The sequence below is a fragment of the Sinocyclocheilus grahami genome, unplaced genomic scaffold, assembly GCF_001515645.1.
Source record: "Sinocyclocheilus grahami isolate Dianchi unplaced genomic scaffold, SAMN03320097.WGS_v1.1 scaffold1085.1, whole genome shotgun sequence".
Classification (NCBI taxonomy): domain Eukaryota; kingdom Metazoa; phylum Chordata; class Actinopteri; order Cypriniformes; family Cyprinidae; genus Sinocyclocheilus; species Sinocyclocheilus grahami.
This window is the reverse complement of record NW_015506264.1, coordinates 618,981-635,768: the sequence shown is the minus strand read 5'-3', so window position 1 is coordinate 635,768 and position 16,788 is coordinate 618,981. Positions and strand designations below refer to the sequence as shown.

The following is a 16,788-nucleotide window of genomic DNA, read 5'->3' as shown; positions in this document are numbered from 1 at the left end:
GATGGCCTCCTTGGCCGGAACAGGACAGGCAGAGAGTTCACAGGTGGGTACTACTGACACCTCTGGAGGTTCTGCAGCGGATGCCGCCACCTCTGGAGGTTCTACAGTAGAGCCCCCAGGATACAGGGAGAGTTCGGCAAAGGTTTTTACGACCCTGACATGACAGGTCGAATGTGCTTTTCTAGGCGCCACCACCACGCAAGGAGCTGAAGCGAGCACCGCCGCTTCGGAAGGTTCTGCAGCACGCGCCGCCACCTCTGGAGAAACTGCAGCGGGCACCATCGCTTCGGGGAACACAGCAGCGAGCACCACCACCTCAGGAGAGACTGTAGCTTCAGCCACCGACTCTGCAGACCTGATAGTGGGTGCTGCCGCCTCTGGGAGTTCTGTGGAGGTGTATGCAGCCCAAACGCAACAAAAGGCGATCCCCATCAGGGAAAAACCTTCAGACAGGGGAATTAGTTCATGAACAGAAGGGTTTGTGTGAGTGGGTTTGGGGATACCAACGGTGCGTGCAGACACCAGCGGTGCATCCCTCTTGCGATCAGGCTCCGCTGCTGCCGCCATTTTGTGAGCGTGCTCTGGTACAGCCACCACTTCAGTCACACACATTGTGTTGCGTTCTTCCTCCGCGACACCCACAGTAAATACAGATCCGACAGTCAACAAAGCATAATCCATGAACTGAGCGAGTGATGAACGTGGACCCTCGCGTCTAAGCTTAGCCCTCAGAGGTTGATTTATGCCATCGCAGAAAAACTCTATCAATAAACAGTCCGGTAACTCAGAATAGTGAGCGATAGCTAAATACTCTCGGATATAGTTCTCCAGTGATCGTGGACCCTGTTTAAGGGCTAACAAATCCTTGTGGTGTCCATACCTGGCCAATGCTCCTCAGAAAAGCTGCTGGATCCTTGTTTGGCTGAGTATTCTGTAAGGGGGCTGACAAGACGTGAGACGTGCGGATCCAAATGCAAGCTCTTTATTAGGAGAAGACAGAGACGTGGTCATAAAACAGGCATGGGTCAGATAATGGCAGACAGGTATATGGCGGGCAAAACGCAAGAATAGTCCTAGGGCTAGCGTAGGTCACCGATAAGCAGACAGAATCACAGGGCCGAGACTAGAGGGATAAATCCAGGGAGACAGGCAAAGATCAGAACCGAGAAAACTGACAAGGCAAGGCAAAACAAGGAAAACATGGAGACTCGGAAAGGGGTAAAGGCTAAACAATACTCAGCCGAGAAATGTGGTTAGAGTGGGTGTTATATAGTGAGTGAGGTGATTAGAAACAGCTATGTGCAATCAGTGCAGTGTGCAAATCGTGCAAAGAATGATGGGATATGTAGTCCGGGGTGCTATGCAACAGTTTGTGTTGTGCGAGAGTCAATGAAATGGAAAGGGTGGTGAATAAACGTAAGTCCATGGACTGAATTCGTGACATCTCTGATGAACTGAAAATAACGGGAGTGTGTCCATCTCACAAATGTAGAATTCGTCTCAACCGTCAAATTACAGCAACAGGAAATAGACTAACTATTTCACCCGTGGAATGCAGTTTAGCGGTGTTGGTAAATTCACCACTAACAATATATTATTGTAACAAGTAATAATAATATTATCCAAATGTTATTAGTGATGCATTATATTACTGCATTACTGCAAAAAGTAATGTACTACTCTAATATGTTACTTTTGAAAAGTGTTACTCCCAACACTGTATTTTATCATATATAGTGTAACACAGAGAGATGCATTTGTAAAAGCACTCAGATCAATTCAACATCCTTTGTAATAAAATACTGTAAATTAAATGATCATGAAGTGTTTTTTAAAGTGATTGTTTAAATAATATATGAAGATGTACTTTGTTAAATATGTTAATTCAAAGGATTGACTTTAATCTCTCTCTGTTATAGTTCAGTTCAGCAGAAGAGATCAGAAGCAGAGTCCAGCTGTGTGTCTATGAGGAGTGAGGAGTCTATGAATCCTCCAATACAGTTTAAGAGTGGAGATACAAAGACTGATCTCAGGTACATTTTTATATAAATATTATTATAGCATGTCATTTTAAATAATCAAAATAGTATATAGAGTATTTTCTATAATACATGGGGAATTTGTTTGTATATTGCTAATGGATATTTTTTTTTATCTTTATCTGATATTTTAACATATATGGCCCTGTCCCAAATGGTACCCTAAACCCTTGTGTTCTTCCTCTGAGTCCACACTGTCGGGTATATGTCTGCCACGGAGCTTGCCCCAGTGTGGGCTCAGCAGAAGTGCACATCTATGGTGCATAGCGGCCGCAAAGAGGGCACTTGCGAGCACCCTTCTGAAAGCTAAAATGACGAATGGGACAACCTACGGTCTCGTGGACTCAAAGAAAAATTTGTGAAAGCACTCAGATCAATTTAACATCTTTTGTAATAAAATAGTGTAAATGAAGTGATCATGAAGTGCCCTTTTAAAGTATTTTTAAAGTATTTTTTCTTTTATTTTAACAATATACGAAGATGTACTTTGTTAAATATGGTCATTCAAACGTGAATCTCTCTCTGTTATAGTTCAGTTCAGCAGAAGAGATCAGAAGCAGAGTCCAGCTGTGTGTCTGTGAGGAGTGAGGAGTCCATGAATCAGTCATTAGATTATAAGAGTGAAGATACAAAGACTGATCTTAGGTCTAATATTTCTGTAAAAGACTATTTCATTAAGACACAGAATACATTAGTTTAGCTTATTTAATAATGCAGTATTTTAATTTTATAGGCATGAAGTCCTCAACAGGTTTAGATCTAATCTGATGAAGAAGTTTGAGTGTCTGTATGAGGGAACAGCGACGCAGGGAAACCCAACGCTCCTGATTGAGATCTACACAGAGCTCTACATCACAGAGAGTGAGAGTGGAGAGATCAGTAATGAGCATGAGGTGAGACAGATTGAGACACAATCCAGGAGAGCAGCAACAGAGGACACAGCCATCAAATGCAGTGACATCTTTAGAGCTTTACCTGGACAAGACAAAGCCATCAGAACTGTGCTGACAAAGGGAGTCGCTGGCATTGGAAAAACAGTCTCTGTGCAGAAGTTCATCCTGGACTGGGCTGAAGGGAAAGAGAATCAGGACGTCCAGCTCATATTTCCACTTCCTTTCAGAGAAATCAACCTGATGAAGGACAAAACACTCAGTCTTTCAGATCTTCTTCATGTCTTTTTCCCTGAAATGAAAGAAATGGAAATATCCAGTGATGAATATAAAGTGTTGTTCATCTTTGATGGTCTGGATGAGTGTCGTCTGTCTATAGATTTTCAGAGCGCTGTGAGGTTGTGTAATGTAAGTGAATCAGCCTCAGTGGACATGCTGCTGATGAACCTCATTGTGGGGAATCTGCTTCCCTCTGCTCTCATCTGGATGTGGCATTGATGTGACAGAAGCATCAGTGTACTCAGGATTGTGCACTCAGATCTTCAGAGAGGAGTTTGGCTTGTATCAGGGGAAAGTCTTCTGCTTTGTTCATCTGAGCATTCAGGAGCATCTAGCAGCTCTATATGTGCACCTCTCCTGTACAAACCACAACAGAAATGTGTTTGACCAGAGTTTTCTGTCTAAAGTGAAAGACTGGTTTCAACTAAATTCATCAGAACATGTTTCATTATCTGAGCTGCATCAGAGAGCTGTGGATGAGGCTCTACAGAGTAAAAATGGACATCTGGATCTTTTCCTGCGGTTCCTTCTGGGTTTGTCAGTAAAGTCTCCTCAGATTCTCCTACGACAAATAATGACAATGAAAAGAAGCAGCTCTGACAGCAATGAGGAAACAGTTGAGTACATCAAGAAGAATATCAGGACCATTGACTCTCCAGAGAAATCCATCAATCTGTTCCACTGTCTGAATGAACTGGGTGATCATTCACTAGTGGAGGAAATACAACAGTATCTGAAATCTGGAAGAATAAAGGGAGCCAATCTCTCTTCATCTCAGTGGTCAGCTGTAGTTTTTGTGCTGTTGACATCAGAAGAGGAACTGAATGAGTTTCGTCTTGATAAATTTGTTAAAGGAAAGAATAAGGCTGAAAATATGGAAGTTCTTCAGAAGCTGCTTCCTGTGATTAAAGAATCCAGATCAGTTCAGTAAGTATCACTGAGAACAATCACTTCACTGTTAGAACATGAAGCAAATCAAAGTTAAAGCTCATAAATCTGAAGTTTAGCGAATCAGCTCATGGGGAAATATGAATAATTAATCATAACTAGTTATAATTAATTATAAATATTTAGATCCGCTGTAGATATTTAGGGGACCTCTCAGGGTCAACTGTGTCAATTCTAAGAACATTAATTTCCTGGTTAAGGAAAATAACTTTCTTACTGTACAATTCTACAAAGAGCTTGTAGCATAAATCTGCATGATTAAGTGACTCCAGTTATGAGCAAACAATGAACAACGTCAAGACTTTATTAACTACATAAACACTTAAACTAGTCTAACATACTACATAAACACTTAAACTGGTCTAACATACACATACACACGCATACAGTTGGTATAGGAAAGGGTTAAAACTTAACTCAGTAAAGAGGAGAGAAAATAAGAATATGAAGTTATGGAACCATTTGCATATTCAGCAGATCTACCGCCTGAAGGAAACATCAGATTCTTAGTTCAAACACACCTTTGTAAAAAGGTGCAAATGATACCTAATGTATCAATTAATAAGACTAAGTTTGAATACTTGCACGTCTCGTCTGTCTGAAAGAAAGGCTTGATGCAGTCCAAAGGTTCAAGTTGATCTTTGCTGAAGTTGGTTGATGAAAAAGAACCAGTTTGAGTCAGAGAATCTTTGTGAATGGAAAAGTCAAGGCCGAAGTCTGGCACGAGCTTAGGATGTCCTGGAGCGTTGTAGCTCACATCTTCTCAAAACAGAACCACCGACTCGGGCGGGTCACATGCTGCGAGGCCTTTTAGGTCGGAGAAGATCCCTGCCTTTCAAGATGGGCTTGTCCAATGAGAAAGGCCGGTATCCCAAGTGGGAGTTTTGAGATACTGGGGAGTTTTTATGACCCTTTGTGTGAGGGCATGGTAATTTGCAAATGGAACTTGAATCGAAATTACTAAAGATTTTCAGGACACTAATATATTGCCTATGTACCAACATATAATATACACTCTCGTTTAGATCATCAAAAGGCGAATTCATAGATACTAAACATGGTAGGATTACATATAGGCAAGATGACAGGAATGGGTTCCATCATAAGCATGCATAAAATAGTCTAAAATTATCAAAGACAACATATACCATGACCTGAAGGATATGTGTGTTCATTCAAAGAAAGGTATTCCTATTAATTAATTAGTAGAAAAGTCCATTTCTACTGTGCACTGTGTCTCTTCCTATGGAAAAGGCAGTGATTTACCCTGCTCACATTCCATTAGGTCGTAAATGTATCTGGTGTCAGGGTTGCCATGGTAACCAGGGTCCTGGGCCTTGTTCACAGACAACTTGGCACCCAGTATGTTTATTGGGTGAGGGGTCTGTGAACGTTTGTTAATCTAATGAATAATTGATTTGTTAAATCAAATGAAAAATGGTGTGTCTGATTGGTCCAGACGCTACAGAAGTGCTGCAGATGTTGTCCAGAGTTTAGTCGTCAGTATTTTGATGTGTTTTATATCAAATCAGTGACGCCATTAGATTCAGAGACAGAGAAGTAGCATATGAATAAATTATTGTCAATAATTAAAAATGTCTTTGCAAAAAAGGAATTTAAGTAATTGTAAGTTTTAAAGGGGTCATGAACTGCCTCTGTTTTTTTATTTTGTACTGTTCTCTGAGGTCCACTTATATTGTTGTCTAGATTTTACATTTAAAAAAAAAATCATAATTTAGAAGTAATAAACTATTTTCTGTCCTGTTTTTGACCCCCTCATCAGAACGCTCTGTTTGAATAGATGTGGAGGATTGTAGACTCAGAAGTAAACACACACTGCTGTGATTGGATAATAGTTGTGTGTTTGACAGTCTACGTTCTTCACAGATGGACGCTGCTGTGATTTAGGTCAAAAACATATAAATAACTCAATACATATCAAACAATCTGTAAGAAGAGACAAAGCAATAGTGATCACGTAATACAAACAGTTACTCACACTTGTGTGGTGCCACATCGGATTCAATATAGTCGACACAACATCTTCTTTTAGTTTCAATCTTTTTGAAAATCCCACGTCAAATTGTGCCTTGTTTGTAAATGAATCCGCAGTAAAATGAAATGAAGAAAAGATATTTCTTACTGACGTAGCTGTCGTTTTGTCAGACTGGCTTCAATATAAGCTGTTTTTAGACTAACGACAAAGTTTTGAGTTCTGAAACTTACAGGATGTTTTTATAGTACAATGTCCTCTTATGTCAAAAGATCAAGGGAATTGACATTTTGGTTTCTCAGTTCATGACCCCTTTAAACTACTGACATTGTGCAACAAAGTAATATTATTTTATAATATTAAAATAATTATTTCTTAAATCAGGCTCATGTTTTTGTTCTGTGACATTTTAGATCTCAGTCCAATGATCCATCAAACATATTTATTTGTGTTTTGTGATTTGTATTTGTATTCACAGCTAAACTGATCTGATCTGAGAGAGTGAAGAGTGTGTCATTGTTCTCTACAGGTTGAGTGATTGTGGCGTCACAGATGAAGGTTGTGCTGCTCTGGCTTCAGCTCTGAGATCAAACCCCTCACACCTGAGACACCTGAATCTGTCTCTAAATAAACTAGGAGATTCAGTGAATCTTCTCTCTGATGTACTACAAAATCCTGACTGTAAACTGGAGATACTGTGGTAAAATTAAATATGACACGCTGTAAAATATTTGTGAAGTGAAAAACAAATCGCCCAAAAAAGTCTGAAAACACAATAAGTCAGACAAAATGTAAAAAGCTTGACTGTTATCAGACAAAATTACTAAAGAAACCAATCAGATAAGTGGGAGAGTAAGGACAGTGGGCTTTTGAGACAACCAACCCGAGTACAAAAATGCATTTCTTCTCATTTATTCCATTGTATATGAGCTCAGAGAGGTGTTTATATTAAAGAAAACATAAGAAAATATTCAAAACATGGAAATGAAATGTCTAACATGTATATAATTAAAATTATATGTGGTGTCCTCACGTTGATCAGATGTTCTGGTGAATCAACCACATGCAGCTTATATTGTTCCCAAACTCAAAAGCGTGAGTCTCTTCCTGCAGCTTCAAGAACAGCTTTACTGATCAGCAGCTTCAGTGTGATTAGGAGGAGGTGTAGGGGGGCTTTAGGAATAGACACAAGTAAGGACACTAGAAGGCAGCATCTGTTTATAATGAATAGGATCATATAAAGAATATGTTATTATGTACTGTTTTGTAAAGCACTGCAATACATTGAGGTGTAAGTACTATCTGCCACAATTTACATAAACTATAAATAATATCTCACAGTGTAGGTGATCTCAGGTTTTGCTATTCTTGGGTGATGGAGGAGAAACACACACACACACACACACTCACTCACTCACTCACTCATCACTACTCCATACATATTAATACAGATCAAAATAGCACTATAAAGTTCAGCTGTGTAATGAATAGTGTGATTAAACACATTTGAATGAATGTCTACATAAGGCAGACAATTTGGTTAAAAATCCTGACAGTGCAATACATTTTTTTTTGAATGAGGCTTTAAATTATTTATGATCATGTTTTTGTTTTGTTCTTTTACATTTTAAATCTCAGTTCAATGATGCATCACACATTGAATTACTTTCTCTTTACTAATGGATTCACTGCTAAACTGATCTGATCTGAGAGAGTGAAGAGTGTGTCATTGTTCTCTACAGGTTGAGATATTGTGGCGTCACAGATGAAGGTTGTGCTGCTCTGGCTTCAGCTCTGCGATCAAACCCCTCACACCTGAGAGAACTGAGTCTGTCTGGGAATAAACTACGAGATTTGGGTGTGAAGCGTCTCTGTGCTGTACTGGAGGATCCTCACTGTAAACTGGAGATACTGCAGTAAGATCATCTCTCTGATAGTCTCATGTCTTTGTCTTCAGTAAGATGTGTCCTTTAATGTAAATTCTGACTAGACACTAAATCTCAGCACAAATGACTGAAGATAAAGTTCATTTCATTCATCTTCATCACATCATGAGCTCTTGCTCATTTACTGGAGCTTCAGTTGCTTCTGCTAGTCTGATTAAAGGGGTCATATGATGCTGAAAACCCATTATAAACGAGGCATTTGTTGCATCCAGTGTGGACATAATTACTGATTATAATGACTTATACTGTGTTTTTACGCGTTGCGTTGCGTTGCGTTGCGTATCGCGCTGCATAAACATAAAACCATGTCTGCATTTGTGATTGGAGAAATGACAAACAACAAGCTCTAACAGTTACTCTACACTGCTCAAAACTCACGTTTGAATCATCAGTGGCAAATTGTTTACATATGAAAACTTACTTACCGACTGTGTGTCAGAAGCACCAGACTGTTCTTGTAAAGTTGAAACTGCCCCACTTTATAGAAACAGACACCGGCATTGTAGGCTACTCTCACAGGAAACAGTCCTCATCCTCCTCAAAATGCGCTGCACACATCTAAATATTTGGGTTGAACTGTTCTGGAACAGTGTTGTAAATACAACTTAACCACTGATTTCTAGTTGTGTCCTCTTTTGGAAGACCAAACAAAGTAGTTTCGCTTTCACAACGAAACACACAGTGCCTTCACGACATGGCGGCGGCGGCGGCAACAATACTACAGCGAGAATAAAAATGAAGCCTTCTTTCTTTGTGTGAACATTTGGGTGGCGTTATGCAAATCTTCCCACATAGTGATGTAGATATGTGGGGGTGTGTTAGAACGAGGCGTTTTAGGTAGGCGTGGTTGACTCTTAACTTTTATAAAGAATATCTCTTTGGATTTGATACTTTACTCTTTGCAACTTTACAGATCTTCTTTATGCACCAAGAGCTTGTAACACTCCAAAGAGAAAGTAAAAATTTTAATTGCATCATATGACCCCTTTGATACTCCTTCACCTGCCCATCTCTGTGTAAGTTTTTTCCTCTTATTTTCCACTTTTTCTGAAATCCCATGAGCTCATTGTGTTCTCAGATGTCATAAAGATTCAACCTGAATGTTCAGATACTAATGTGTGATTTAGTGATTTCCGTTCAGTTTATAAGCTGCCAAACATGATACAATGATGTGTTTTATCAGAAGAATTAATAAATGATATGTAATGGGGAACACGTGACTCCTGTGAAGCAAATGTCCTCCTGTAGGTGTTTATTACAGCTGTAAGTGACTGTTTCTCCAGACAGATCCGTCCTTATATCACTATGAAACAATATCTCACATTCAGCTCTGTGTGTCTGTTCAGTCCTGAAGCACATGACAGTTTCAAACAGCACCATTGAGCATCAACATGCATAAATCTCATTCTATCAGCAGAAGAATGCGGCAATGCTTGTCATTATATCTCCTCTCCTGCTCTGAGACCAGAGTCAATAACAAACTACAGACACTTCAACTACAATTCACATTCTGTCATTGTTCTCTACAGGTTGAGTAAGTGTAGCGTCATAGATGAAGGTTGTGCTGCTCTGGCTTCAGCTCTGAGATCAAACCCCTCACACCTGAGAGAACTGAGTCTGTCTGGGAATCAACTAGGAGATTCAGGAGTGAAGCGTCTCTGTGCTGGACTGGAGGATCCTCACTGTAAACTGGAGAAACTGTGGTAAGATCATCTCTCTGATAGTCTCATGTCTTTGTCTTCAGTAAGATGTGTCCTTTAATGTAAATTCTGACTGGACACACTAAATCTCAGCACAAATGACTGAAGATGAAGTTCATTTCATTCATCTTCATCACATCATGAGCTCTTGCTCCTGTTTTTGGCCACCAAACATTTACTGGAGCTTCAGTTGCTTCTGCTAGTTTGATTAATACTCCTTCACCTGTCCATCTCTGTGTAAGAGTTTATTTTCCTCTTATTTTCTTCATTTTCTGAAATCCCATGAGCTCATTGTGTTCTCACAGATGTCATACAGATGTGAATGTTCAGATACTAATGTGTGATTTAGTGATTTCTGTTCAGTTTATAAGCTGCCAAACATGACACAATGATGTGTTTGATCACAAGAGTTAATAAATGAGATGTAATGGGGAACACGTGGCTCCTGTGAAGCAAATGTCCTCCTGTAGGTGATTATTAGAGGAGCAAGTTACTGTTTCTCCAGACAGATCCGTCCTTATATCACTATGTAACAATATCTCACATTCAGCTCTGTGTCTGTTCCGTCCTGAAGCTAGGGATGTAATGATTATAGATTTTGTTGGTACAATTATAGTCTGAGGAATAACTACGGTTTCACAGTTATCACGATTATTATGCATTCATTAATTTCACAACACTATTAGTTTATAAAATCACATGAACACTCTTTATATTTTAAAGTGTTATTTATCAGAATCAGAATCAGAATGAGCTTTATTGCCAGGCATGTTTTCAAATACGAGGAATTTGTTTTCATGACAGAAGTGTCCGCAGTGCAACAGAATGACAGCGACAGTACAAAAACACAGATAAAAAAAGAATAAAAAATAGAACAAGTAAATAAGTAATAACAATATATACATTGACAATTGTATGTTATTGTTAAGTGTTCATGAGATGGATGGCCTGAGGGAAGAAACTGTTCCTGTGTCTGGTCGTTCTGGTGCTCAGAGCTCTGTAGCGTCGACCAGATGGCAACAGTTCAAAGAGGGAGTGTGCTGGATGTGAGGGGTCCAGAGTGATTTTGCCAGCCCTTTTGCTCACTCTGGATGAGTACAGTTCTTGGAGAGAAGGGAGGGTTGTACCAATGATTCGCTCAGCAGTCCGGACTACCCTCTGTAGTCTTCTGAGGTCATGAATAATCATAACAACAATTATAATACTGTCACGAATCCGGTCCATGAACTTCCGTCTGCTTGCCATCAGAGGTCACCCTTTCCATTACATTGACTCTCGCACTACACAAACTGTTGCATATCATCCCGGACTACATATCCCATCATCCATTGTACTGATTGCACACAGCACTGATTGCACACAGCTGTATCCAATCACACATTCACTATATATCACTTAATCTGACTCCTATCAAACGGCCGAGTATTGTATGCGCTTATCGCCAGCAGTGATAGCTACTTTACAGAGCCCTCGTTAGTTTCCCAGTCCTAGCCTAGTCTTGCCCTGTCTGTTTTCTTGGTTTCTGATCTTTGCCTGTTTTCCTGGATTTATCCCTCTAGTCTCGCCCTTTTGATTCTTGATTCTTTTGAACCAAAACATCATAATACTTACGTATTTGTGGTTATAAGTTTAAGAGTATGATTATTTATAACACACAATGAACACCGTATTAAATCTACTTCATTTACAGAATAATGGACTGTATCATATCTTGGCATTGTTTATTTAAGATCTGCACAGTATCTTTTATTTACAGAATAATGGACTGTATCGTATCTTGACATTGTTTATTTAAGATCTGCACAGTATCTTATTACAGCTTGTGAGTGGTTAGATGTTGAGTGTAATTTGAGTGTTTCCTGTGGAGCTAATGTTAATTAATTGATGAGCTTAATACTCCAACTGACAAAAATGCAATGTTTTATATGGTTACATTTTATTTTCATGGTCCCCTAAATCAATCGACTATAAGCAACTTTGCAACTACATGCCAACTAACTCTCATTAGAGTATTAGTATGCTCAAGAATGGTAGAATCTAGTATGGTAGAATAAGTTGACGTACTTGCAAAGACACTTATAGTCAGTTTATCTGTTGGTTGACCATCAAAATAAAGTGTTAGCAAATATTTACAGTAGCAGACATACTAATACTCTAATGACCGCTAGTTGATATGTAGTTGCAGAGTTACTTATCAACAGCTGTCTAAAGGGTACCATCAAAATAATCAAACTGATATTACAATAAAAATAGTTCAAAGCAAAATGTGTCATATTACACATTCATCTGATCTGATATCTGAAGTGGTCTTTGACCGCTTTAAGGAAAGTAGCATAAGAAAAATGGCAAGATATGAGACTTATAATACATTATAACTATGAGAAATATAATCCATTGTAAAAGTGGATGCAACATGTTCATTGTGTTATAAATCATCATACTCTTAAAAGCTATAACCACAAATAAGTAAATATTATAATATATTAAAACTGTTCTTATGAATATTCATGAGATAATACAACATAGTATAAGGTTTTTTTATAATGCATTATGCATTCATTATAATGCCTTAAGAATACCCTTATAATGTATTAGAAATACGGGCTTCATAGAAAGTGTTACCAGACTTCCTCAAGATTGTTCTCCATAAACAGCTGGAGTAGGTCCAAAGCACCAGAACAGGCTCTGAACTCTTCCTTGCAGTAGATGAGACTAAGCTCTGTCTTCAGCTTACTCCCGTCGAGCACTGGATTGGCCCTTCAAAGTCCTGCTCAGTGCATCTTCAGGAAACATCATTTTGTACTGTTCAAACCTGTCTGCTTGCAGCAAGGTGGCACTAATGAGGTGGTCTGTGAAGGAGAACCTTTCCAATGTGTGTCTGAGTATGGTATCACAGACCTACGCAGTAAAGGATAAAAGCAAAAATGATGTAGTGATGACAATGTCAATTTCAACTGCTACATTTAAAATGACCAATTTAAGTTATAAAGGGAGACCAGTGTTTTAGTGTTTGAATCCATAATTTCTCAAAACTTCATAAACATGTTCATTCTTAGTAAACATGTCAAGCTTCATGAACTTCTGATGTTCAGGGTGCTAACAGCAATTTTTAAAACACCAGCCATTTATTTTAATCAAACTCAGAGATGAAGGCTGTAATACTAATGTTGTCCACAAGAGGAAACCAAAGAATAACAAATTGTTTTAGATCAGTTTAAAGACTGTGTAAATGGTTAAAAAGATAACCTTGCAGTATATAAAAAATGCATATACATTTATTATAGTTTCATAAAGCCCAATATAATCAGCTTATAATCAACAAAACTGACCTCCAAAATACTTTTTATTATTAACTTTTTTATGTAATGCTTGTATAATGAGACATTTAAAGACTCTTATTTGAAAAGAGACATGGTCATTGTATAACTGTATCATCTACACATTTAATTTGCAACAAATTACACTGCATTGTTTCATTTACCTTCTGTGGGTAATTGTAAATGTCTTTTTGGTGACTACAATATTATTGCTCCTCACATTGATCCCACAAACATGGAATAGTAATCCTCTCATAGTAAAGTTATCAATGGGCAAATGTATTATTATTATTTATATTAATTTATATTATTTAAATGTTTCTTTATCTTAAGGATATACTCTTTGCTACAATACTTAAGCAAGCTTTTTTATAAAATCAAAGACATGAGAAGACATTTACAAGTACCCATAGAAGGTAAATAAACAATGGAGTTTAACTTCTTGGTAATGGTTTAATTTGACTGCAATAAAAACTCACTTCTGCTGCAATCCGTTCATGGACCTCTGGACTGAATGACCGCTGCTTCTTCGGTTGAGAACCACCTTCACTGCATTGGTCCACCAGGGAATGGAGATAATTTCTGTAAAGGAATAAGAAAACGTATCAATGATAATAATAAAAATAATAATAATAAATGCAAAACAAGGAATACAGCTGCTAGCTGGTCGTCTTTATGTCCTGCTGGAACTGCTGGATGCTCCCCCTGATGTGGACTGAATCTATGTTCTTCTTCTGGAGTTTGGCATAGAGGAGGTCCACATGTGGCATGATGTTGTGGAAAAGTTGCAGAAAAAATCCTGAAAATCCTGATCCTCACGGCTGTGGAAGTTCCATCTGACTGCTTGATGTTGGTAGTCTATGGGCAACTACTTTATCAAGGACATCTGTGCGCTTGGGTGATCTTGAGAAAAAGCTGGCAAATCCTCCAAGGTCAGAAAAAAAAAATCTCACTTTGGGTATGTGAGAAGTGGCCTGTTGCATTATCAGATTGAGTTGATGTGCATAGCAGTGGATGTAATGGGCATTTGGGTACACATCTTGCATCTTCCTTTGAACACCTGCAGTGGCACCCCTCATCACGCTGGCTCCATCATACGCTTGGGAGATGAGTTTATTCTTCTGATCCTCTGGAAGGATGACAGCAAGACGCTCTTTTAGTGCTGTAGCGATGGAATCAGCTGTAGTTTAATGCAGAGGAATAAACTCAAAAAAACTCTCCTGTACGTTGCTTTTGGCGTCAATGTACAAGCACAAGTTGACACTGTGTGGCAATATCGGTGGTCTCGTCGGCCTGGACTGAGAGAAAGTCGCTGCTCTGTGCTTCTTGGATTATGTGCTCCCTCACAACAGACAACATACAGTCCAACAGCTTGTTCTGTACGGTTTTCGAAGTTCCCTTAAACACTGTGGCATTCTCGAGGTGCTCTTTCAAAACTCCATCAAGAGAAGCAACAAAATCGACCTGGCCACGGAATATCCCGGGATTGTCTGACGTCTCGCACTCGTCATGGCCACGCAAAGCCAACTCAAACGTGCCACAAAATTTCACACAGTCTATTATTCTAGACAGGATATGTCTATTTTTTGTGACCTCTTAATTGTGCCTTCTAATGCCAATCCTGTAGCCTTCATCTAGCTGTTCAGCAATGCTAAGCTTCCCAAAAAACTGGAGCCTCATAGCGTTGTCAAGATCGCTTCGGCTACTTTCATGCCGCTTGCACTTTTCAGAGAGATGTTTTAAGTCGCGAACCCCTGTTGTTGTCCACAACGTTTCGGTGCCATGACTTTGAAACAGCAAACACGGAAAACAATAAAAGACATGACTTACATCACATCCAGCCAGCCAACTCCGTTTGCCATAAGAAGTGCTGGAAAAGCCCCGAGTGTAGGCGTGACCGCGATCACTTGATTGCTGGTGAATTTGCAAGTATGGTCGATCTGGTCCAAACTCCTTTATCCTTTTTATCCTTTTTTTTTCTTCATCTGAACGCAGTCGCTCTAACAACAAAAGTGGGAGGGCGCTGAGCCCCAAGGACAATTTGAAACAAGCCAATTAGAGCTTAGCCTCAAATCACATGCTTTTCAAAAGTTTGTGTACCTACATAGACACTCATTAGTCCGGGGCCCCGCACCCGCCCCAGCGCCCCCTATTGACCAGCCACCACTGCTCAAGACAGCAAGTCTTAAGCTTAAATTAGTAGAGAGGTAGTGGACTGTAAAGCTCATAAAGGGTTCTCCTCCACCACCATGGCTGGTCCACAGGTCTGTGGTTACACCAAACCACACACCCTTTACCAGCTGTTCCTCCACACTTGGTCGTACCTGCTTGTACATGGCTAGGATTTTGTTTGTGGAGAAGTAGCTTCTTGTTGGAACTTTGTATTGTGGCAATGCCTTTTTCATCAGATGAAGAAATCCAGGTTTTTCCACAATCTGAAATGGCATCATATCTTTGGAGATGAAATAGGCCACTGCTCTATTCAAATCCTGGGCTTGTTTTGAAGTGGGAGCATAAGTCACACACTTTGCAAAGAATTCTGCAACAGTTGGTTGTTGAAAATGCAGCTACACCACTAGTCTTGCGCTAAAAGTTAATAAGAAAAAAAAAACAATCCATACCAAGATGAACTTTGACTGGACTTGCAGTAATGATTTAAGTTGATTTTCAATATTTAATTACATTAACAATTATATTTCTACAATATTTAATATTATTATTAATATAAGACTAATATTAACTTATTAACTGAACAGTTATTGTCATCAACTATCATCCATACATATTCTTTTTGATCATTCATCTAATTTTACACGTGACGAACATTACATGCGGCTTTGTTTATGTTGCACTTAAAGCCCACAACTCTCACCGCTACAGCATTGATTGTAAGTGACACGTTTATATTTAATTCCCTACCAACATATTTCATTAAGTAATTTGCCACGTAATTTAACTCCGTTATTATGTATTACTACCTTTACTTGAGCGTGCAAAGCTGGGTGGTGATCCGGCAGGTGCTGCATTGAATTTGATGTATTCGATCCTTTAGCAGCAACCTTTTTACGGCACGTTTGGCAGACAGGTGATCCGTCATCTTCAATGATGCCCTGGTCATTCTTTGTGTACCCAAAATAATCCCAAACTGCTGACTTCAGTCGCTTCTTTGGAGGAAACACAGTTTCGCTGCTAGGTGCCTCTGCCATAGTTAATCCAGTGTGCGTGCATAATAGCCTCTGTGTCTCTGATAAGCTCGGTAGTCGGAAACTTTAAACTGGCGCACCAAACTTTTTCATTTTGCACAAGTTGCAACAGTTCCGTTCCGTGCAACAGAAACACGGTGTTGCAGAACCTTTACGATTAATTAACCGTGACGATTTAAGGCACGGTTAATAGTGAAATCGGTTAATCGTTGCATCCCTACCTGAAGCACATGACAGTTTCAAACAGCACCTTTGAGCATCAACATGCATAAATCTCATTCTATCAGCAGCAGTTTGTGGCAATGTTTGTCATTATATCTCCTCTCCTGCTCTGAGACCCGAGTCAATAACAGACTTACAGACACTTCAACTACAATTCACATTCTGTCATTGTTCTCTACAGGTTGAGGGATTGTGGCGTCACAGATGAAGGTTGTGCTGCTCTGGCTTCAGCTCTGAGATCAAACCCCTCA

The 16,788-nt window shown here is 39.2% G+C and overlaps 2 protein-coding genes across 2 annotated transcripts in view; both read left to right on the top strand.

The window, feature by feature from the left end:
- The window catches only part of LOC107566573 (NACHT, LRR and PYD domains-containing protein 3-like), a 23,651-nt gene extending 20,315 nt beyond the window's left edge, over positions 1 to 3,336 (top strand). Inside the window, exons 4-6 of the mRNA XM_016252049.1 lie at positions 1,920 to 2,033; positions 2,773 to 3,281; positions 3,317 to 3,336. Coding sequence (XP_016107535.1) covers positions 1,920 to 2,033; positions 2,773 to 3,281; positions 3,317 to 3,336 — 643 coding nt within the window. The remainder of the gene's footprint in view (positions 1 to 1,919; positions 2,034 to 2,772; positions 3,282 to 3,316) is intronic.
- Positions 3,337 to 3,423: 87 nt separating this feature from the next.
- LOC107566572 (ribonuclease inhibitor-like) overlaps positions 3,424 to 16,788 on the top strand; it is a 44,886-nt gene continuing 31,521 nt past the window's right edge. The window contains exons 1-4 of the mRNA XM_016252048.1: positions 3,424 to 4,135; positions 6,679 to 6,849; positions 7,892 to 8,065; positions 9,625 to 9,798. Coding sequence (XP_016107534.1) covers positions 3,783 to 4,135; positions 6,679 to 6,849; positions 7,892 to 8,065; positions 9,625 to 9,798 — 872 coding nt within the window. The 5' untranslated portion in view covers positions 3,424 to 3,782. The remainder of the gene's footprint in view (positions 4,136 to 6,678; positions 6,850 to 7,891; positions 8,066 to 9,624; positions 9,799 to 16,788) is intronic.